Source organism: Tupaia chinensis, unplaced genomic scaffold, assembly GCF_000334495.1.
Source record: "Tupaia chinensis unplaced genomic scaffold, TupChi_1.0 Scaffold000231_1, whole genome shotgun sequence".
In the NCBI taxonomy this organism is placed as follows: Eukaryota; Metazoa; Chordata; class Mammalia; order Scandentia; family Tupaiidae; genus Tupaia; species Tupaia belangeri.
The window spans coordinates 971461-994632 of record NW_006159706.1 but is presented as its reverse complement, the minus strand read 5'-3'; the positions used below and the strand labels follow the sequence as shown (position 1 = coordinate 994632).

General features: G+C 47.7%; 1 protein-coding gene across 3 annotated transcripts in view; it reads right to left on the bottom strand.

The window, feature by feature from the left end:
* Nucleotides 1–12210: 12210 nt before the first annotated feature.
* Nucleotides 12211–23172, bottom strand: part of ZNF668 (zinc finger protein 668) — a 12276-nt gene continuing 1314 nt past the window's right edge. The window contains exons 1-3 of one of the 3 annotated variants that reach the window (XM_006148125.3): nt 20813–21033; nt 14378–15043; nt 12211–13522 (exon numbers count right to left, since the gene is read on the bottom strand). In XM_006148125.3, the coding sequence (XP_006148187.1) occupies nt 12313–13522; nt 14378–15021 (1854 nt within the window). In that variant the 5' untranslated portion in view covers nt 15022–15043; nt 20813–21033 and the 3' untranslated portion in view covers nt 12211–12312. Of the gene's footprint in view, nt 13523–14377; nt 15046–15380; nt 15539–20812; nt 21034–23172 lie in introns of those variants that run through there. The other 2 variants (XM_014587693.2, XM_006148124.3) reach the window with 2 other exon arrangements.

The window sequence follows — 23172 nt, the reverse complement described above, 5'->3', positions numbered from 1 at the left end:
GATTGCTGTGTGGTCATCCCCTCCAGGGGATGATGGAAAATCCTGAGAGGAGAATGGAAGAGAAGGGATTGCTGTGTGGTCATCCCTTCCAGGGGAGGGGGTGATTTCTTGCTTTCTGTCTGTCTCTCTGTCTCTCCAGTGAGCACACGCACCCTATAGCAAAAAAAATCTCTTAAAAAAATTAAAACAAAGTAATTCTTTTTAAAAGAATAATCATTTTATTGAACTTTATTTATTTATTTTAATTTGACCAGAGAAGGACAGAGTCGGGGAGGGGGTGTGAAAAAGCAAGCCTCCAGGTCTGGGACTTGAACTGCAGTTGGCCATGTGGGACTCTATTGCCCCTAACCACCATACCATCTGGCAGCCCAAAAGTAATTCCTTTTTTAAAAAACCTTAAGTAGTGTGATGTAACAAAAATGACAGGGAGGGGAACCAGCAGATGGCATAATGGTTATGTTGCTAGACTCCCACCTAGTCAACCTGGACCCGGTGGCTGAAAACTCACACTAGGCAGGGGACCAGCAGTTAGTGTAATGGCTGTGTCGCTCGGATCCCCCGGAGGTGAGCGACTCCCACGTAGTTGAGCGGTAGCTTAAAACTCAAGCTGGGTGCGTGTGCATGTGTGCCCAAGATCCCAAGATGAGAATGGAGGAGAAGGGATTATGGCATGGCCATCACCCCTGGGGGGGTGATTTCTCGCTTTCTGTCTCTCTGTCTCTGTCTGGCAAGCACATGTGCCCTATGGCAAAAACCTCTCAAAAAAAAAAAAAAAAATCTCACACTGGGCACGTGTGCATGCGTGCCCAAAATCCCAAGAGGAGAATGAAAGAGAAGGGACTGTGGTGTGGCCATCCCCCCTAGGGAGTGATTTCTCACTTTCTGTCTCTCTGTCTCTCTGGTGAGTATACATGCCCTATAACAAAAATCTCTCTATAAAAAAATGACAGGAGGTGGAGGTAACTGGTTTGTTTGGTTTCCTTACTTCCTTTCTTTCTTTCCTTTCTTTGTTCCATGAGAGACAGAGAGAGAAAAGGCACCCCCAAATAGGTGATATTCACTGCAATCCGCTCCCAGTCTCAGCTGGCCTGGATCATGAGCTTGCATGCCCACACCCAGCATGCTCAGGGATATCCTAGGAAATGAACTCAGAACCTCTCCCATGTGGGCCCTGTACTGCTGCACTACCGTCTGGCCACAACATGCACTCTTAGAGGCAGAGAAATTTCTCCAGCTAGAGGAAGAGGAAGGATGAGGAAGGCAGAATGAGAAATTTGAAGCACAAGGGCTTGAAGTGGCATTGCTGGCAGTTAAGATGAAGGGTACCCCAGTCCAGGAGTGTAAATGGCCTTAGAGGCTGAAAACAATTGGCTAACAACAAAGAAATGGGCTCAGTCTTATAGCCAAATGGAACTGAATTCTGTTGATAATCTGGATGAGAGTGTAAGTGACTTCTGCACCAGAGCCTCCAGTGGGAGCCCAGATTAGCCAACACCATGACTTAGCCTTGTGAGACCCTAAGTAGAGTACTCCGATGAGCCTGCCTGGACTTCTGGCCTACAGAACTATGAGATATTAAACAGGCATTGAGGCTGGACAGCTGTGAAACACCATGCTCTGCAAGGTCCACATGAGAAGGTTCTGGGTTTGTGTCCAGAGATGTCCCTGGGCCTATGATCAGGGGCTGGGTAAAGTTGGGATGGATCATGGCATCAAGACTCTCACTTGTGGAAGAAGTAAGAAAACTAAAAAGGAGGAGGTGGGCATCGTTTTAAGCTGCTAAGTTTGTGGTAACTTTTTAGCAATAGAAACCTAATACAGTGCATTTGAACTGAGGCTTAAATGAGGAGGAAGAGCACAATGGGCAAATCTAGGGCAGTGGATTCCACTCCCAGGAACCAGCAAGCACAAAGGCCCTGGAGCTGGGGAGAAACAAACCAACAGAGGCTGCCATGGCTGGAGCCTGCTGAGCGGAAGGAGCAGGTAGGAGATGAGGTCAGAGCTGAGGGAGGGACTGCGATTTCCAGGGAAGGGATTTCTGCTGTGAGTGGGCTGTGTGTAAGTAATCCAGAACTGGCCTCCAGGATCTCCTCAGCTGAGTCCAGGATGAACTCGGCTGATCCTAAAGCAGCCTTCTGTGAGAAGCCCCTGTTTATCCAGCCATTTGGCTGGGGAGGGGATGATGACAACAGCCCATCGTCCAGACTGAGGGCTGATGCCAGCCGTTGCCCCAGCAACAGAACCTGTGATTTTGTATTTCCCAAATGCATTTGCTGCCTGGGACAGACTCAGCAAAGAATGGGGAAGTAGGGGAAGTTGGGGCAGAAGAAAGGTGAGATGCAGAAGTCAGACTGTCTAGACATTACCCAGATAACAAAACCAGACAAAGGCATCACTAGAAAAGAAGACTAGAGGTCAATGTCCTTGAGAATAGAGATGCAAACATTCTCAACCCAGTACTAGCAAACCAAATCCAGCAATATATAAAAAGAAAAATACAACATGGCCAAGCAAGGTTTACTCTAGAAATATGTTTAGTTTAACATCCAAAAATGAATGAATGTAATAAAAATATTAACAGAATAAAGAACAAAACCATAATGATCATCTCCATAGACACAGAAAAAGACATTTGACAAAACCTAACACACTTTCATAATAAAAAAGTTTAAGAAACTAGAAATAAAAGGGAACTTCCTCAACTTGCTAATTATCAAAGGGCATTTAAGAAAAACTCACAGCTGGTGTCAATGGGGAAAGACGATACTTCTAGCCTGAAATCAGGAAGCAGACAAGGATGTAAGTACCCATCAATTCTATTTAACATTACGCTGAAAGTTCTAGCCTGGGAAATTAGACAAGAAGAAATATAAGGCATGCAGATTAGAAAGGAAGAAACACACTACCTCTATCTACAGACATGATACATGATCTCATCTACAGAAAATCCTCAGGGATTTATATACTTTCTCAAACACACACACACACACACACACACACACAAACTATAATATTAGAGTTAAGAAACAAGTTTAGCAAGATTGGAGAATACAAGGGTAATGGACCAAAATATATTGTATTTCTTATCATTATTAATGAGCACCCCAAAAATGAAGTAAAACAATTTAGGGCCTGTAATCCCAGCTACTCAGGAGGCTGAGGCAGGAGGATCAAAAAGTTGAGGCTGGGGACCAACAGGTGGTGTGGTGGTTAAGGCCACATGGCTGACCATGGTTCGAGTCCAGACCTGGTGGCTGGCTTTCTCACTTTTCCTTTTTGTCTCTCTCTCTCTCTGGTCAAATTAAAATAAATGGATGAACAAATAAAATAAAATAAATAATTATTTTAAAAATAAAAAAAGTTGAGGCTGTCCTGGGCAACACACGAAGACCCTGTCTAAGAAAGAGCTGGGCATCATGGTACATGCCTGTAATCCCAGCTGGGAGGCTGAGGCAGGAGGATCTTGACATGGTGAGACCCAATCTTTAAAAAAAAAAAAAAAAGGGGGAGAGAGAGAGGCAAAGAAAAAAAAGAGAGGCAAAGAAAGAAAAAGAAAAGGAAAAAAAAAAAGAAAGAAAAGAGCTAGTCTAATGGCTAAAGGAAGCTGATACTAATGGCGACTGCTGTTTGAATCCTGGCCTTGGAAGCTTGAAAAACATGCTGGGTGCATGTGTATGTGTGCCCAAAGTTAGAATGGAGAAATAGAGAAGGGATCGTGGCATGACCACACCCTATCAGAGGGTACTTTCTCCCTCTCTTTGTCCCTCTCTGGTGAGTGCATGTGCCCTCTGGCAAAAAAAGACAGGAAGGTTGACTGCAGTTTGGTTCCTGGACTCAAGACTCACACTGGGCGCGTGTGTTCATGCCCAAAATCCCAAGAGGAGAATGGAGAAGGGATTGTAGTGTGGCCGTGTTCCCTGGGGGATGATTTCTCATTTTTCTCCTCTTTGTCTCTCTCCATCAAACGCACATGCTCTATGGCAAAAACTTAAAAAACAAAACAGATACTTGGTGTCGGTGAAGATGTGGAGAAATAGGAACTCATACTTTATTGGTAGGAATGCAAAATGGTGCAGCTCTTGGAAAACAGCCCTACAATTCCTTGAATGGTGACAACAGAGGTACCACATGGCCCAACAATCCTACTCCTAGGAATGTTCACAAGAAAATTGTAAGCATATGTTCACACAAAAATCTACATGAATTTCATAGCACCATTATTCACAATAGCCAAAAAAGCAAACGACCAAAATGTCTATCATCTGGTGAATGATAAACAAGGTGTAGTATATCCATACAATTAAATATTATTTGACAATAAAAGGAATAAGTCCCGATGCAAGCTATGCAAGGATGAACCTTGAAAACAATGTTAAGTGAAAGAAGCCAGTCGTAGGCCTGCAAGTGGCATGGAAGTTAAGATGTTGGACTCCCACATGGCCAACTCCACAGTTCAAGTCCCAGACCCAGTGGCTTAAGAATCATGGTGGGCGTGTGTGCATGTCTCCTGAGAGGAAACTGAAAAGAAGAGACTGTGGCCTGGCCATCCCCCTTGGGGATAATTTCTCACTTTCTCTGTCTTTTGTGTGTGTGCACACACGAGTGCACACACCGTATACCAAAAAAAAAAAAAATGTTGCAAAAGACCACATATTGTGTGAGTTAATTTATTTAAAATGTCCAGAATAGGCAAATCCATAGAAAGTAGATCGATGATTGATTAGGGCTGAGGAGTTGCAACAGGAGGAAATAGAGGGTAAGCTAATGAGTATAGTGTTCTTTTTATAAAAATTGCAAGAGGAAAATAATTCTTTTTTTAAAAAAATCACAGTATTCTTTATTAAAAGAAAAGGGGGGGGCATGTGACGTGGTGGTTAAGGGTGCTGGACTCCCACATGGCCGACTGCGGTTCGAGTCCTGGATCTGGTGGCTTCCTTTCTCACTTTCTCTCTCTCTATCCACTCTGTCTTTCTCTGGCCAAATGAAAATAAATAAAGTTAAATAAAATAGTCATTTAAAAAAGGCACAGTATTCTTTATTAAAAAAAAATTTTCAAGACAGTGCATATGCTCACCAGAGGAGGAGAGAGAAAGCACCTCCCACTCCCAATGGAGAATGGTTACACCACAGTCCTTCTCCCCTCCATTTCTCCATCCTGTCAGGATTTAGAGCATGCTTGCACATGTGCCCAGTGTATTTTTCAAGCTGCAGGGGCCAGGACTTGAACTGAGGTCAGCCATGTGGGATCTAGATTCCTAGGTATGGCTTAGCTGCTGCACTCTGGGGCTCTCCAGATATGGAGTTATTTAGGAATGAATGTTCTAGAATTAAATTATGATGAATGTATAGCCTTGTTAATATACTAAAAACCACTAAATTGGGGACCAGAAGTTGGTGTAATGGCATGTCACTGGACTCCCATGTAGTCAACCGCGCGCGGTTTGAGGCCCGGACCTGGTGGCTTAAACTCATGCCGGGCGTGTGTGCGTGCGTGCCCAAGATCCCGAGAGGAGAATGGAAGAGAAGGGATTGTGGCGTGGCCATCCCCCCTGGGGGATGATTTCTCACTTTCTGTCTCTGTCTCTCTCTTTCTGGCGAGCGCACACGCCCTATAGCAAAAACCTCTCAAAAAAAAAATAAATAAAAGAAAAAAGAAAATCCCACTAAATTGTACACTTTCAGTGAATAGCATGTGAATTATATCTTAACAAAGCTGCCAAATTATTTTCTTTTTTAAAAAGTCAGACCAGGGCCAGCAGGTGGCGTGGTGGTTAAGGTGCTGGACACTCCCATGTGGCTAACCACAGTTTGAGTCCTGGACCTGGTGGCTTGCTTTCTCACTTTCTCACTTTCTCTCTGGTCAAATTAAAATAAATGAATGAATAGGGGCCAGCAGGTGGCATGGTGGTTAAAGGTACTACACTCCGACATAGCCAACTGCAGTTTGAGTCCTGGACCTGGCGGCTTGCTTTTTTACTTTCCCTCTCTTTCTCTTACTCTGTTTCTCTCTGGTCAAATTAAAATAAAGTTAAATAATAAAATTCTTTTTTTCTAAGATTTACTTTATTATTTTTTTTTTTCAATTTGACCAGAGAAAGACAGAGAGAGAAAGGGAAAGTAAGAAAGCAAGCCACCAGGTCTAGGACTTAAGCTGTGGTCAGCCACATAGGAGTCCATCACCTTAACCACCATGCTACTTGCTGGCCCCAAAATAATAACATTTTAAAAAATAATAAAAAAGTAAATGAATGAATAAATAAAATTAAATAATTCTTTTTTTTTTTTTTTTGAGAGGTTTTCACTACAGGGCGCGTGCGCTCGCCAGACAGACAGAGACATAGAGACAGAAAGTGAGAAATCACCCCCCAGAGGGGATGGTCACGCCGCAATCCCTTCTCCTCCATTCTCCTCTCGGGATCTTGGGCACGCACGCACACGCGCCCGGCGTGAGTTTTAAGCCACCGGGTCCGGGATGCGAACCGCGGTCGACTACGTGGGAATCCAGCGACATAGCCATTACGCTAACTGCTGGTTCCCAATAATTCTTGAATAAAAAGTCAGACCATGTGGCTCCTCATGGAGCTTATACTGGAGCATGAAGTGTCTGAGATGCCAAAGAGGGAAGCCCAAAGGATGCGTTGTCTGGACCCAGAAAGAGTTGTGGATTCCTTCTGAACACTTGTGGGAACCCCTTTATCCTTCATTGTAGGTAGATACTGAGGTGTATCCGTTGATTAGCATATATGGCTTCTTTGGACCCATTTTATTTTACCTTTTTAACTTACCAGGGAGTGCATGTGCTTGCCAGAGAGAGACAGAGAAAAGAGAGGCAGAAATCATTCCCCATGGGGAATGGCCACACTGTCATCCATTCTCCATCTTTCCCTCCTTTGGGAATTTTAGGCATGCAGACACATGCACTCAATGTGTTTTCAAGCTACTGGGTTGGGATTCAAACCATGTTGTAGGCTCTGTGGGATCCAGCTCCCTTAAATGCTAGGCCACAGGCTGTCCCAGGACCAGTTTTTAAAAGGTCCTGTTTTAGGGAACCAGCAGTTAGCATAATGGCTATGTTGCTGGACTCCCACGTAGTTGACTGCGGTTCGCATCCCGGACCTGGCGCTTTGAACTCACACTGGGCGCGTGTGCTTGCATGCCCAAGATCCCGAGAGGAGAATGGAGAAGGGATTGTGGCGTGGCCATCCCCCCTGGGGGATCATTTCTTGCTTTCTATCTCTCTGTTTCTTTCTGTCTTTCTGGCAAGCGTATGCGCCTTATAGCAAAAACCTCTCAAAAAAAAAAGAAAAAGCTTGAGTGAATTAACAAAATATTAGAATGACAGTTGTTTAAGTAGCACTAACAAGTGAAGTCACTGTGAATATTTAATTTATTTATTCATTCATTTCTTTTAATTTGGCCAGAGAGAGAGAGAGAAAGCCGCCAAGTCTGGAACTCGAATCACGGTCGGCCATGTGGGAGTCCAGAGCCCTTAACCACCACGCCACCTTCCTGCCTCATTTCTACTCTTTATGAACACACCAGAACTCTGTTGTTGGGAGCCCTTTGCTTACACCCAAAAGCCCCACCCTGGGACACCATGAAGGAATTAAGTTTCCACTTAACACTCTAACAATATAATCAAATCATGACACATACATTTCTGGGGAACATTCAGTCACTGCCCACTAAGATCAAATTTCAAAAACATGAACCTTTGTGGGGACAAACCATTATTCAAACCACAACAATGCCACCTCTACTCTCAAGATAAATGCTCCTGCTCAAAGTCACAGGGGGCCTGGGGTCAGTGCTGGTCCTGCTCTGGGTGTAAGGATGAGCATCCATGGCCAACACAGTGCCCTCTTTCTGTAGCCCAAACACCCTAGTTCCTTGGCAGCCATGTGACCCTTGTTCTGCTGTGGAGACCAGGAGTGAAGGCCCCTTCTAAGGCTAGTGTCTGAGGGCCTGACTATGATGACACTGAGGTGCTGTCATTGAGGGGACATCTGCTACGCCTGCTCCTGGTGCTGACCCTGGTATTCCAGTCCTGGGCTATGACCAATTGCTGCAGTGTGCCCCACAATTGGCACACAGGCCTGGAGATGGGCCACACCCTGCTCACTGACACTGCCAACTTGGTGGCCCCAAGTCTTGGGATAAGAGCATAGAAAGGAGGTTCTAGTTCACTTTGACCTTGGCTTTGTTTCAGCTTATGAATGGGGAAGACTCGAATGGCTGGAATTTATAACCTAGAACCAGTTATTGAATATCTTCATAGAACAGTACTATGGGAATTTGAGCACTTTTTTGTGCTTTTCCATTTTTGGTCTTTAAAAAATGACTTTAAAATCAGGACTAGATGGTGGCCCAACAGTAAAATGACATGCCCTGCAAGACTGGCCTATAGGGGAGGTTCCAAGTTGGCATCCAGAGACCTCCCTGAACATGCTGGATGTGTGCATGTCCATGATCCAGGGGGTGGGTGGTGTGTGACCCTGTGGGGAACACCTATCTCTGTTTCTCCTCTCCCTCATGGAAGAAGTAATTAAGCAGCCACACCGCAATCCCTTCTCTTCCATTCTCCTCTCAGGATCTTGGGCATGCATGCACATGAGCCTGGAGTGTTTTTTTTTTTAATTATTTTATTTATTCATTTATTTTAATTTGACCAGGGAGGGACAAAGAGAAGAGAGAGAGAAGGAGAGAGAGAGAGAGAGAGAAAAGCAAGCCACCAGGTCCGGGACTTGAACTGTGGTTCGCCCTGTGAGTGTCCAGCATCTTAACCACAACGCCACCTGCTGGTCCTGCCCAAAGTGTTTTTAGCCCGTGGTATGGGACTCAAACTGCAGTCAACTATGTGGGAGTCCAACAATATAACCATTGTGCCATCTGCTGGTCCCAAGTAAATACGTTTTTTTAAAACAAATTAGTTTTACTTTTTTTTTTCTTTATTCATGATAGAGTGCATGCTTGCACATGGAGATTGAGAGAAGGGAACACCCTCCACAGGGTCTGGTCACACCGTGATCCTTTTCCTCCAGTCCTTCAGTCCATCAGATCCTGGGCACTCATACGCATGCCTGGTGTGTTTCAGGCTAAGCTCGGGATTTGAACTGAAGTTGTCACGTGGAATCCAGTTTCTCTTTGCTCAATAAATTTTCACTTCACCACAGAGATGGCCCTAAATAAACCTTTTTTCCTTCTATTTTTGGTATAGGACATATATACTCACCAGAGAGACATAGAGAAAGTGAGAGGGACCAGCAGGTGGCGTGGTGGCCAAGACACTGGACACTCCCACATGGCCGACCACAGTTCTAGACCTGGTGGCTTGCTTTCTCACTTTCTCTCTCTCTGGTCAAATTAAAATAAATGAATGAATATATAAAATTAAATAAATAATTCTTTTTAAAAAATGCATTGCGGGGGGACCAGCAGGTGGCATGGTGGTTAAGGCACTGGACACTCCCACATAGCCATACACGGTTTAAGTCCTGGACCTGGTGGCTTGCTTTCTCACTTTCTCTCTCTCTGGTCAAATTAAAATAAAATAAATGAATAAATAAATAATTCTAAAAAAAAAATGCATTGCAGGACCAGCAGTTGGCATAATGGCTATGTCTCTGGACTCCCACGTAGTCGACCGTGGTTCAAGTCCTGGGCCCTGTGGCTTAAACTCACAATGGGTGAGTGTGTGTGTGCGTGTGCGCCCAAGACCCCAAGAGGAGAACAGAGAAGGGATTGCAGCATTGCCAACCCCCCTCGGGGCTGCGGGGGGAGTGATTTCTTGCCTTCTGTCTCTGTCTTTCTGGTGAGCACACACATCCTATAGCAAAAAACTCTCCAAAAAATGTATTGGACAGAAAGACATTTAAAAAAAGAGAGAAAAGTGTGAAATCAGTCCTCAGCCACACAATCCCTTCTCCTCCTATTTCCTCTCGGGATTACTTTTTGGCACGCACACACATGTGCCTGACGTGATCCTCAAGCCATTGGGTCTGAGACTTAAACGGTGAAGCTGGCCAAGCAGGATCCCGTGCCTTAACTTCCATGCCACCTACTGGCCTATAAATAAACTTTAACACATACGTGCATACACACGCATTTGTTTATTTGTTGTGACTTTCCGAGCCACCTGTTGGCCCCTGTAAATAAATTTAAAAAAAAATTACTTAAGTCGTGTAACTGGGGCCAGCAGGTGGCGTGGTGGTTAAGGCGCTGAACACCCACATGGTCGAAGACCATTTGAGTTCTGGACCTAGCAGCTTGAAAGTCACACTGGGTAAGTGTGTGAGAATGTCTGGAATCCCGAGAGAATGGAGAGAAGGGATTGTGGTGTGGCCATTCCCCCTGAAGGGTGATTTCTCACTTTCTCTCTCTGTCTCTCTCCAGCAAGCACACAAGCCCTATGGCAAAAACCTAAAACAAAAATAAATTATGTAGCTTTCTAGATTGCAGATACAACTGAAAAGTTAAATACTCTATCTTTCCCACTGATTTGATTTGAACAATCACATTTATCATGAATTCACAGGAACACTTAGGGATGTTTCTGTATTCTTTTCCTCATTCCAATAATTTATTCTTGTGCAAATAATACCTATTTTTGCTCATATTTGAGTTTTTTTTTTTTTTTCCCACAGGGTGTGTGTGCTCACCCCATAGGGTCAGAGATAGAGGGAAAGTGAGAAATCACCCCCCAGAGGGATGGCCATGATGCAATCCCTTCTCCATTGTCCTCTCTTTCTGTGATTTTGAACATGCATGCACATATGCCTGGCATGATTTGCAAGCTGTTGGATCCTGGACCTGAACAGTGGTCCGCCATGTGGGAGTACAGAACCTTAACCTCCTTACCACCTACTGGCCCCCAGTGCTTGAATTTTTGATTCTCTAGTACATTACATATGAATTTTAAATTTCTAAGTTCCATTGAAAGAATCCTTAAGAATGGCAGTGAATTTAAGGATTCCAAGAATCAGCACCTTGGGCTAGCCCCTGGTGGTTAAGGTGGCTGGATCCCATAGGGATGACTACATGGTTCAAGTTCCAGATCCAGAGCTCAAAAAACACATTGGGCACATGTGTGTGGTGTCCCAAAAGGAGAGAGAAAGGATTGTAGCATGACCATGCTCCATAAAGGGACACTTTCTCACTTTTTCTCTCTCCCTCTGGTGAACACACTTGCCCTCTGGCAAATTAAAAAAAAAAAAAAAAAAACAAAGAATCAACCTCTTTTAGAATCTTTCCAGCTATATGGCATGAATCCCAAACATAAGGTATAGGTCTCCATTTACTTAAGTCTTATTCTTCAAGCCAGAGAGATAATTTTCTGCATATAGGTTTTACACATTTCTTGTGAGGTTTATTCTTTGTAGCTTATAAATTTTGTTGTGAATAGGAACTTTTTTTATCCTGAGTATATTTCCAAATTTGTTATTGTAGTATACAGACTAATTTTGGGCTTCAGGTTTAACTATAATATAAAAGGATAGATGTAGAATTGCTCAGTAAAAGGCTCCCACGGTCAAACAAGCATGGGCTAAAAAAGGCTAAATAGATTTGCTCATTGCAGGACTTAGCAATGCCTTTATCAGTCTGGATGACCAATTGCCAAGAGCACAGGGACATTCCTCTACTTACGTGGTCATGGAATCTTTTGTCAAAAGACATTCTGAAACATATTTTGGAAAACAATTCATTGAAAGACCCTTCGAGTTTCTAGTCTTTCAATCTATGAGGTTCAATCCCCACTGAACCTCATCTGATGTCCAAACTCCCACCCACTCGCCCTTCAACCAGGACACAAAAGACAACCCAATGTCAAACTGAATGCTTTAATGAGTGTTGCTCAGAGAGAATCACCTCTCACAGCAGCTTCTGGCCTTCACTGTCTCAGCTCTTAATTGGGGCACAGGTGGGCTGGATGCCCAGGGTTGGGGATTTGGAGTCAAGAGTGAGTTAGGCAATGGGACCAGCAGATGGCATAATGATTACATTGCTGGACTCCCACGTAGTTGACCATGGTTGGAGTCCTGGACTTGGTGGCTTCAAACTCATGTGGGGTGTGTGTGCGTGCATGCCCAAGATCCCCAGAGGAGAATGAAGAAGGGATTGCAGTGTGGCCATCTGAAGGGGAGAGGGGAAGGGATTTCTTGCTTTTTGTCTCTCTGGCGAGCGCATGCTCCCTATGGCAAAAATCTCTCTCTCTAAAAAAAAAAAAAAAAAAAAAGGTGAGTTAGGCAAAAGAGGTTCTGGACTCAACCCTGTGAAGGCTGGGTTCCTGGGAGTATAGTGGAGGAGGCAATAGCTTCAGGCCGGCCCCTCTTCAGGCATTCCAAGCAAAGCTACAAGGGGCTCCAGGGGCGTGGAGGTCCCAACTGGCATGGGGTGGGTGCGTTCATGCTTGCGGAGGTCGCTAGCACTCAAGAATGCCTTGGGACAGTGGGGGCAGGTGTAGGGGCGCACAGAACTGTGGGTGCGGCTGTGTTTCCGCAGCCCAGCCCGATCTGAGAAGCTCTTGCCGCACTGGGTGCAGGGAAAGGGCCGGAGCTCAGGGTGGGAGCGCTCATGCCGACGCAGCAAGGTCAGTGTGGAGAAGGTCTCCTTGCACTCACGGCACACGAACTGTGGTGGCTTCTCATCAACCTCTTCGCTTCCCTCTTCACCAGCTCCTCCCAAGGGACCAGGAGCCTCCCCACCTGCATCCTGGCACTCCACGTGCTCCACCGTCATGCCCACCACTTGCCACTGTGTAGCCATCACACCCCCCGATTCTGGGGGCAGCCCCAGCAGCCCTGCTGGGGGGTCTACTAGCCCTGTACCTGCTGGCGGAGTAGCTGAGCTCTCGCCAGCCACGCCCACGGGCAGTGCCAGCCCTACCACCAGCTCCGGCTGTGCGGGAGCCCCTGTGGCCTCGCTGCTCCGATGGGTTCGCTCATGCTTCCGCAAGCTGGATGATACCACAAAGGATTTCCCACAGGCGTTACAGTGAAAGGGACGCTCACCCGAGTGTACCCGGCTGTGCTTAGTGAGACTGGCCCGCTCAGCGAAAGCTCGTCCACACTCCTCACAGCGGAAGGGCCGCTGGCCGGAGTGCACCAACGCGTGCCGCTTGAGGTCCCAAGAAGCCACAAATGTCTTGTCGCACTGCAGGCACTTGAACGGACGGTCGCCCGTGTGCACCCGCCGGTGCATAGCCAGGTCGGCCGGCTGTCGGAAGTCCTTGCCGCACTTCTCGCAGCGGTAAGGCTTCACGCCCTCGTGCGCCCGCTGGTGGCGCCGGAAGCTCGAGGGGTCAGAGAACATGCGGCCGCATCGCGGGCACAGGAAAGGCTTCTCGCCGGAGTGTGTGCGTTCGTGGCTCTGGTAGGAGCTGAGCTGCGTGAAGCCCTTGCCACAGGCCGGGCAGCGATAGGGCTTCTGCGCCGCATGGATGCGCTGGTGGCACGTAAGAGAGGACGAGCGGGAGAAGCTCTTCCCGCACTCGGAGCAGAGGAAGGGACGCTCGCCTGTGTGGGACCTGCAGGAGTGTGGAGGACAGGCATGAAGATGACAGACTCATAGCCTAACCCCAGCTGCCTGATCTGGCTGGAACCTAGAAGCCCCCTAAGCATCCCAGGTGGCCTCATCCCAATTCCCTAAGACCCGCGGGGCAGCACCCAGTGTCAGAAACCTTCAGGCTGAGTGTCTGATTCCAGATAAGCCTCCTCTGCTCTCAAAGGCCGAGACAGACCCCACTGACAACTCCTGGGCTCTGCCAAACACCCTCTGAGCTGCCCAACTTCAAACGTTTTCCCCTTGCCAGCTACCAATCTGACCCCCTCCTGTCCTCAGGGCTCCATCTCTAGGTGGTCAATCCCACCCCATGCCCCACCCTGTCCAATCAGGGACACCAACTTCTCTCACGTGTCCAGGCACTCCCGATGGATCAGCCCCCACTCCACTAAGTGCCTAGATCTTCAAAAAGTTTACGGAAAATGTATATCATGAAAAGACTATACATGGATTTAAACTTTTTTTTTTGGGGGGGGGAAGAGGTTGTTATAGAGCATGTGCACTCGCCAGAAAGAGAGATAGAAAGTGAGAAATCACCCCCCAGGGGAGATGGCCATACCACAATCCCTTCTCCTTCATTCTCTTGGGATCTTAGGCATGCACGCATAGGCGCCCGGAGTGAGTTTAAGCCAACGTGTTCTGGACTCGAACTGCAGTCAACTATATGGGAGTTCAGCAACATAGCCATTACGCTAACTGCTGGTCCCTGGATTTAAACTTTTCACGCCCTAAGAACGCGTAGTTCAATTCCATTTTCCCACAACTTTGAAGTCCCTTCCAACAGCAGCTGCAGCTGCCCCTGCCCGGAAGGCGCCCTCACCGCTCATGGTTGCGCAGGTCCTTGAGCTCGGCGTAGGCTTTGCCGCAGCGCTCGCAGCCGTAGGGCCGCAGGCCTGCGTGCGTGCGCCGGTGCTTGCGGAAAACCGACGGGTCCGCGAAGCTCTTCCCGCAGTCTGCGCAGGCGTAGGGCCGCTCGCCTGTGTGACCGCGCTGGTGGATCTTGAGCTTGGAGAGTGCGCCGTAGGCCTTGGGGCAGTGTGCACAGCGAAAGGGCAGTTCGCCAGCATGCGAGGCCAAGTGCACGCGCAGGCACACGGGCTGCATGAAGCGCCGTCCGCATTCGGGGCATGGGAAAGGCTTTTCGCCTGTGTGGCTGCGCCCGTGGCTGCGTAGCTCTGGGGCGGTCTTGTAGGCCTTGGGGCACAGCGGACATGCGTAGGGCCGAGGCTTAGCAGCTGAACCTGATACCTTGTCCCCACTGGCTTCCTCCGCCTTAGATTCTGTCTCTGGCTTTGGCTTCACCTCAGCCTCGTCTGCACAGTCTGCAGGCCCGTGTGTGGCAGCATGGCGTGCTGCCCTGGGTGCATTTGGGAACGTCTTCGTACAGGACAGGCACTTGTAACGGCGGCCAGAGCGCTTGTAGCCAGGGGCTGGGGACCTGTCCTCAGCAGCCTCCGCCTCCATGGCCTTGGTGGGCGGGACTTCTCTGTAAGAGAAGCAAAGTTAGACCAAAGCTACATCCCTTCCCACTCTTCAAGGTCTTTCTCCTCACCAAAGTCTTCCTTCAAGGTCTCAGATTAAGCCCTATCCTTTTTTAAATTATTATTTTTAATTTGCTAAAGGCATGTGTGCTCATCAGAAAGGAAAAAGAGGGAGAAGGCAATCCCTTCCCCATTTCTCCTTTCAGAATTCCAGGCACACACACATACATCGTGGGCATGTTTCAAGCATTTGGTCCCAAACTGCAGTCTGCCTGCCTGTAGGATCTAGCAGTCTTCCCCGCCAGGCCATCAGCTGGCCCCAGAGGATCCTCTTATCTGCATTTCCCACCAATGCTGCTCAGCCACACCCTTCCTGCCAAGCATTCCTGGCTCTGACATCCTGCATTCAAGTTTCCTCTCTGATTTGTTCAACAACAAGGAATTTGGCCAGAGGTGTCTGCAGATACAGCATAGGGTCACAACCTTCCTAACCTCTGGGCTTCTTCATACTGAGTGGCATTCCTTCATTCCTGGAAGGTTCAGGCTCTATGTGTCACCATCTTCCTTCTTTCAGCTCAGTGTCCAAGGTCTGTGCCAGGATGCAGGGTCTTGTGGAAGGCAGCAGAAACAGAGGGTAGGTACCCAGATGTGGCCCTCTGCCTGGACTCCCAGTGCCCAGGGAAGACAGACTTGGACCCAGAAGGGGGCAGAGTCAATGGGGCTAATGTGAGTGACACTATATGGAAGTGACAGGTTCTCAGTATTATGTATCTTGTCTTTCCCTTCTGGTTGGGCAGCTCTCAGAAACAGCAACAGTTGACACAGAAGTCTGGCCTTGCATAGCTGTACGGCACTCCACCCCAGACAGGAATCCTGATCCACCCTTTGCTCTGGAATCCCCCTTCGGACTCCTGCTCCCGTAACTCTGGTAATAGGCAGCTCGCTCTCTCTGAAGGCAGCCTGAGCCACTGCTAGCAGTTAGAAGCCTCTTTTTGAGTCACAATCGAAGTATTTCATCTAGAGTGACCTCCTGGACCACGAGCTCTGGCTGAGGTCTCTACCTTCTGATCCAGAGTCCAGACACCCTCCACCCAGCTGCTCCTGGGGATCATGATTGGGAGGAAATAGGATTAACGGCTGCATTAGTCTTAACACCAGCTCATCCTCCCTGGGGGATGAAGAGAAGAGGATTATGGAAGATCCACTTAAGGAGTGCTCAGCAGCTGCTGCTGTGGGGGAGGGCCTGGGGGGTACAGGAGAGCCAGGTGTGCCCAAAGGCTAGGAGGCCTCGGTCTTATTTCCAGTTGTGGATAACTTTACTATGAGACTGGTGAACTTAATGGTTATAGGCCTGTTTCCACATCTGTACACTTCAGGGGTTGCTGGCTTCTACATCAGTGAGGAGGATGATGGAGCTGAGCTGAGCCAGAAAGGTGTTGGAGGAAATGCAAATAGAGGCTCAGGGCTCCCCACTCCAGGAAAGGGCTTCAAGAAGCTTACAGTTGACTGAGGGAGGACACAAGAATCTCTGGGATGAGTCAAGGGCTGCATCCTTGAAGTCAGCACCCTGCTTGAAGGCCCCACCTCAGTACTACCGACTTCCCTCCCCGCTCCTGCCTGCATGCAGCCAATCTCCTTAAAGTACCATGTGATGCTCCTTGTCCCATGCTAAAGAATTTTCCATGGTTCCCATTATATCATGAAAGTTCCTAGTCTTTCTTGATTGTTCCAAATCCTATCTGTCTTTCATTTGAACCCCACTTATCCTAGGAAGCATGTCCTGCATCTCCCCTCTGGGTTTTGGTCCCAGTCCCACACAACTCTGTTCTATGCTAAGTGTACTTTTCAGTTTTCTCCCTGAGTCAGCAGGCTTGAATTCTAATCTTGCCGATTGCTTGAATTCCTCCTACAGTGCCCAGGAGATCCCTCCCTGTCTCTGGATGAAGCATTCACTACCCTTCCAGACCATCTCTGGAGAGTCTACTGATAACATTTCTCTCTTTTTTTTTTTTAAAGATTCTTCTTTTTTTTTTTTTTATAATTATTTATCTTATTTTATTTATTCATCATTTTTTAATTTGACCAGAGAGAGACAGAGGTGAGAGTGAGAGAGAAAGTGAGAAAGCAAGCCACCAGATTCAGGACTCAAACCCTGGTCAACCATGCGGGTGTCTAGCACCTTAACTACCATGGCACCCGCTGGTCCCTACATTTCTTCTTAATAAAAACAATAGCTCTGGGACCAGCAGTTAGCGTAATGGCTATGTCGCTGGACTTCCATGTAGTCGAGCGTGGTTCATGTCCTGGACCTGGTGGCTTAAAACTCACACAATGCGTGTGTGCCCAAGATCCCGAGAGAAGAACGGAGGAGAAGGGACTGCGGCGTGGCCATTCCCCTTGGGGGTGATTTCTCGCTTTCTGTCTGTCTCTCTTTGTCTGGCTGGCGAGTGCACACGCCCTATAGCAAAAACCTCTCCAAAAAACAAAATAAAACAAAACAATAGCTCACATTTTTTAAGTACTTGCCAAATACCAGGCAATATCCTAAATTCTTTATAAGTATTATCTCGCTTACCCCTTCACGCCAACATAAGAAAAACTATTTTATTTCCTTTTCACAGATAAGGGAACCAAGGTCTAAAGAGATGATGTAGCACTGTGGTTTAGTGCACAGCCTCTGAAGCCAAACTGTCTGGCTTTGAGTCTTGCCACCATCATTTCCTAATTGATATGATATGAAACTTGTGTAGTTTACTGAATTGACTGCATGTCTTAGAATCTCAGTTTTGTGTTTTCTTCAATCAAAGGGTGTGCGCACTGGCGAGAGAGAGAGGGAGAGAGAGAGGTCATGCTGCAATCTTTTTCCCTCCATTTTACTGTGCCATCACCATCAGGATTTGGGGCACACATGCCTGGCATGTCTTTCCAGCTGCTAGGGCTAAGATTTGAACTGGAGTTGGCCATGTGGGATCCAGCTCCTAATACATGGCACTTAACCACTGTGCTACGCAGGGCTGATCCTAGAATCTCAGTTTTCTCATCTGAAAAATGGACATCATCAGTACTGATCTCATAGGGTTGGGTGAAGACTGACTGGAACAAGATTAATTACTGCACGTCTCAAAGTCAGACACTTTGCTGGACATGCTACCTTTTTTACTTGTCTCATAGCTTCCTGAGATAGGGAATACTGTCCCCATTATACAGATGAAAAAAAAAAAAAAAGAGGTTCCCAGAGTTAAATGACTTGCCCACAGTCACACAGCTAGGAACTCATGCCGCTGAAACTTGAATCCAGATGTTGCCTTAAGTGGTTGAGCTCTTCCTCAGTGGTCTGAGGCCTCCCTGACCTGTCTGGGCCTTGCCCAGCCCCACTGTGACCAGAAAGTGAGTCCAGGTGGCACCTGTGTCTTCTCTCTTCCCTGCGGAATAGCCTGACACTGGAGCAAGCATTCTTCATGTCTCTGTTAACCTTTCAGAGGGCTGGAACCACCAGTTCTGAGCTCTGGTTCCTACACTGTCCTTTGTCATCTCTGGGCCTCAGTCTTCCTATCTGTGAACAAGAAAGCGGGCAACTGGAGGGGCAAATCCCTCCTCCTAAGGTACTTTCCAGGGGAAAAGGAGTGCCAGGTTGATCCAAGCAGGTACCCATCTCCAAGAAGAGTGGAGGGCCAGGCAGGCTAGGCCTGTGTCTAAAATCCACTGGTAAATCCTCATGTCACTGTTCACTGAGGACTCTTCCACTCACCATCCCCTGGAGTGATATTTCTCCAAGTGAGGTCTCTGAACACCCCCTGCATCAGAATCATCATTCTGGCAGCCTGAAGTAGGACTGAGGAACCTGTATGTTAATTAACTCTCTGGATCATTCCAAAGAACACTTAAGAATTAAACAGACATTATGAGGTCTTCACAGCCTACTAGAAAAGAAGCTTTTTTTTGTTTGTTTTTTGGAGAGGTTTTTTGCTATAGGGTGCATGCGCTTGCCAGAAAGACAGAGAGAGAGAGAGAGAGAGAGACAGAAAGCGAGAAATCACCCCCAGGGGGGATGCCCATGCCACAATCCCCTCTCCATTCTCCTCTCGGGATCTTGGGCACACACGCACACACGCCCGGCGTGAGTTTAAGCCACCAGGTCTAGGACTCGAACCGCGGTCGACTACATGGGAGTCCAGCGACTTAGCCACTATGCTAACTGCTGGTCCTGAAGCTTTTTTTTTTTTTTAAGTTTTGTCATAGGGTGTGTGTGCTCACTGAAGAGATGCATAGAAAGAGAGCGATAAAGTGCAAAAATAATCCCCTGGGAGGATAGCCACGTTGCAATCCCTTCTCCTTCAGTCTCATTTTGGGCACACACGTATATGTGCTTGGCATGTTTTCAAGCCTCTGGGTCTGGGGTGCAAACCGCTTAGTCAGCCACATGGGATCCAGCCGCCTAAACCACCATGCCACCTGGTTGGCCCCAAAAGAGGCATTTTTACTGTATCTTTTTTTCAGATGTGGAGATTAAGATTCCTATAAGGAAAAAACTTACACAGGACACATAGCGAGTAAAAGACCCAGATTCAAACCTGAGTCTTCTTGAGTTGGGTTTTTCCTGTACCAGTCTTCACTCTCTCAAGGTTTATTAGCCAGATCATGAGACCTCAGATTACCCCTAAGTCAAAGACCAGCATCTTTTCTGTGGCCTCACAGGGCTCTGAGTCACCTAACTCCTGCCTAGTTCACCTCCTATGTCTCCCCCCACACACACTCAGCTCCTGCCGCCCATGCTCCCTTGCTTTTCTTCAAACAGCTCAATTCCTTCCCACCTCAGGGCCTTTGTACTAGTAGCTCCCTCTGTCAGAATCACTATTCCCCTAGGACCTTGGTGTAGTTGTCTATTCAATGACAAAAAAAAAAAAAAGAGAGAGAGAGAGAGAGAAAGGAAGCGTCTGTGTCCAGAACCATGGTTAGCCATGTGGGAGTCTAGTGCCTTAACCACTATACCTGCTGGCCCCAGCTACACCTCCCCCAATCACTTTTTATCGCCTCTTCTTTTTTCTTTTATAGTATCACTTGGATAATACTCCCTATAACCTTACCATAGGCCAAGTGTCATTTTTTTTGGAGAGGTTTTTGCTATAGGGCGCGTGCGCTCGCCAGACAGACAGAGAGAGACATAGAGACAGAAAGCGAGAAATCACCCCCCAGTGGGGATGGCCACGCTGCAATCCGTTCTTCTCCGTTCTCTTGGGATCTTGGGCATGCACGCACACACGCCCGGCGTGAGTTTTAAGCCACCAGGTCCAGGACGCGAACCACAGTTGACTATGTGGGAGTCCAGCAACATAGCCCTTACGCTAACTACTGGTCCCGGCCAAGTGTCATTCTAAACATTTTATGTATGATACTCAAGACTCAAGCTAACCTCGGGACCAGCAGTTAGCGTAATGGCTATGTCGCTGGACTCCCACGTAGTCGACCATGGTTTGAGTCCCGGACCCGGTGGCTTGAACTCACGCCGGGCACATGTGTGTGCATGCCCATCCCCCCTGGGGGGTGATTTCTCGCTTTCTGTCTCTCTGTCTCCCTCTGTCTGTCTGGCGAGTGCACGCGCCCTACAGCAAAAACTTCTCCAAAAAAAAAAAAAGACTCAAGCTAACCTTACAACACCTAGAAGCTGGTTATGGACTATGTCACACAGTGTCCTCTCCAAACTAATATATTGAAGTCCTATATCTCATTGTGACTGTATGTGAAGACAAGGCATTTACAGAAGTAATTAAGCTAACCTTAATTATTTGGGCCATCAGTTCTGAGTTCTGGTTCCCCTTTGCCAACTCTGGGCCTTAATCTTCCTATCTGTGAACCAGAAAGCAGGCAGCTGGATGGTAAATCCCTCCTCCTAAGGTATTTCCCAGGGGAAAAGTTGAAGTACAACGCTGGTCCAAGCAGTCACTCAGCCCCAGGAAAAGTAGAGGGTAGGCTAGGCCTCTGTGAGGTCATAAGGTAGGTCCTACTTCATCTACTAGGATTAGTGTTGTTAAAAAAAGTGCCATCAGGGAACCAGCAGTTAGCGTAATGACTATGTCGCTAGACTCCCACGTAGTCGACCGCGGTTCGTGTCCCGGACCCGGTGGCTTAAAACTCACGCCGGGCGCGTGTGCGTGTGTGCCCAAGATCCCGAGAGGAGAATGGAGGAGAAGGGATTGCGGCGTGACCATCCCCCCTGGGGGGTGATTTCTCGCTTTCTGTCTCTATGTCTCTCTCTGTCTGTCTGGCGAGCGCACGCGCCCTACAGTGAAAATCTCTCCAAAAAAAAAGAGTGCCATCACAGGGCCAGCAGGTGGTATGGTGGTTAAGAAACTGGACTCCCACATGGCTAACCATGGTTTGAGTCCTGGACCTGGTGGCTTAAAAATCTCAGTAGGTGGGGCTAGCAGGTGGCGTGGTGGTTGAAGCACTAGACCTCCACATGGGTGACCATAGTTCGAGTCCTGGACCTGGCAACTTGCTTTTCCATTTTCTCTTTCTCTCTGTCTCTGGTCAAACTGAAATATAATAAGAATAAAATTAAATAATTATTTAAAAAAAGAAATGAAGGAAGGAAATCACATTGGCATGTGTGCATGTATGCCCAAGATCCCAGAAGAGAATGGAGAAGGGATTGTGGCATGGCCATCCCCCACCCCACCCCCCCAGGGGGATGCTTTCTCACTTCCCTTCTCACTGTTTTCCTGTCTCCAGGGAGCACATGTGCCCTATGGCAAAAGCCTAAAAAGAAGTAACATCACAGAGAAGCAAAGTAACTAGTCGTGGTCATGGCCAGTATTCAAAGTCAGGTGGTCAGACTCCCAAACTTCTACTCTGTCCTGACGACTAATTTGCTAGCACTTGTATATTTTACGGTTTGATTGTTAATTTTGTCTGTAGCACCAGAGTCCAATCTGGTAAAAAGCCAAGAAACTTGATTATGTGCACCCTTTACACCCGCGACTCCATTTGATGACCCCAAACAAACAATAAGTCAACCTCAGGCAGAATTCCAACACAAGTCTACAGCCTCTGTCTTCCCCATGTATGAGTTTGTGAGAATGTCAGAAACTATTAACTGAATTTTCCACCATTCAAGTTCACAAGGTTCAAATATCACCCAAATAGCCCAGTGGGGTCACTGTTGTGAAGGAGCCTTGTCTTTGCTTCACTATTGGCTTAGGAGGAGAAGGAAGTTCTATTATATACCTAGGAATGCAAAGGTTCAATTTCCAAAAAGTTTAGGCAGGACCCTGGAGAAAAGGGGTAAGGTGAAAAGGCGGCTTTGCAGGCCATGGAAAATGTGAGGCGCAGGTAAGTGCTAATTATCTCCTAGGCCTCCAACCTGGTCAGTTCACAACCGGATCCCAACCTACTTTTCCAGCCTCAGTTCTGGCAGCAGGGTCCCTTTTGGACACCAACTTAAGCTTCAGCCACATTTCTCAAACTTCCCATCTCCATAAACAACTTCCTTTGCCTTGGAACCCTTGCTTGGCTTCTCCCATGGGAAAACTCTTTCGTATCCTTCAAATACCTCTTCCCCAACAGTAATACTTAGTGGGCAGTAGAAGTAAGGACCCCACGGAGCTCAGGGCTTCAGTTTTTTCATCAGTAAAACGAAGCCCCAGAAACGTGGGAGTTTGAAAGGCGTTAGGGCTTTCCAAGATGCGCTGAGGAGGATGGAGAACTGCAGAAACCCACTGCTTCCAACAACCTATGTGCCCCGTTATACAGGCAGCCCCCGCAGGGCAAGGAACTGGGTTGGCTCGTCATAGAATAAGACCTTGGAAAACGCGGCCTCGGAGAACTTGGCAAGAAGGAGTGAACAAAAAATGAGGGAATGAAAAAATGAATGGACGCAGGGTACAATGCGGGACAAAGGCCTGCAAGATGGCGTTCTTTAGGACCGCGGGAGGGGCGGCCAGGGCCTCGGCCGGGGAGGGGGCCACAGGCGCAGGGGACCTCGCTAGGCGGGCAGCAGGGCTGGGACAAAAGCCCGAAACATGGCTGGCTTTAGGACCCCAGGGCCCGCACCGCGTAAGGCCGGCAGCCTCAATCGCAGAGCCCAGGCGTCCGCAGCAGCGGGCCGGAGGGGCAGGCCGCGGGGTGTACGAAGCTC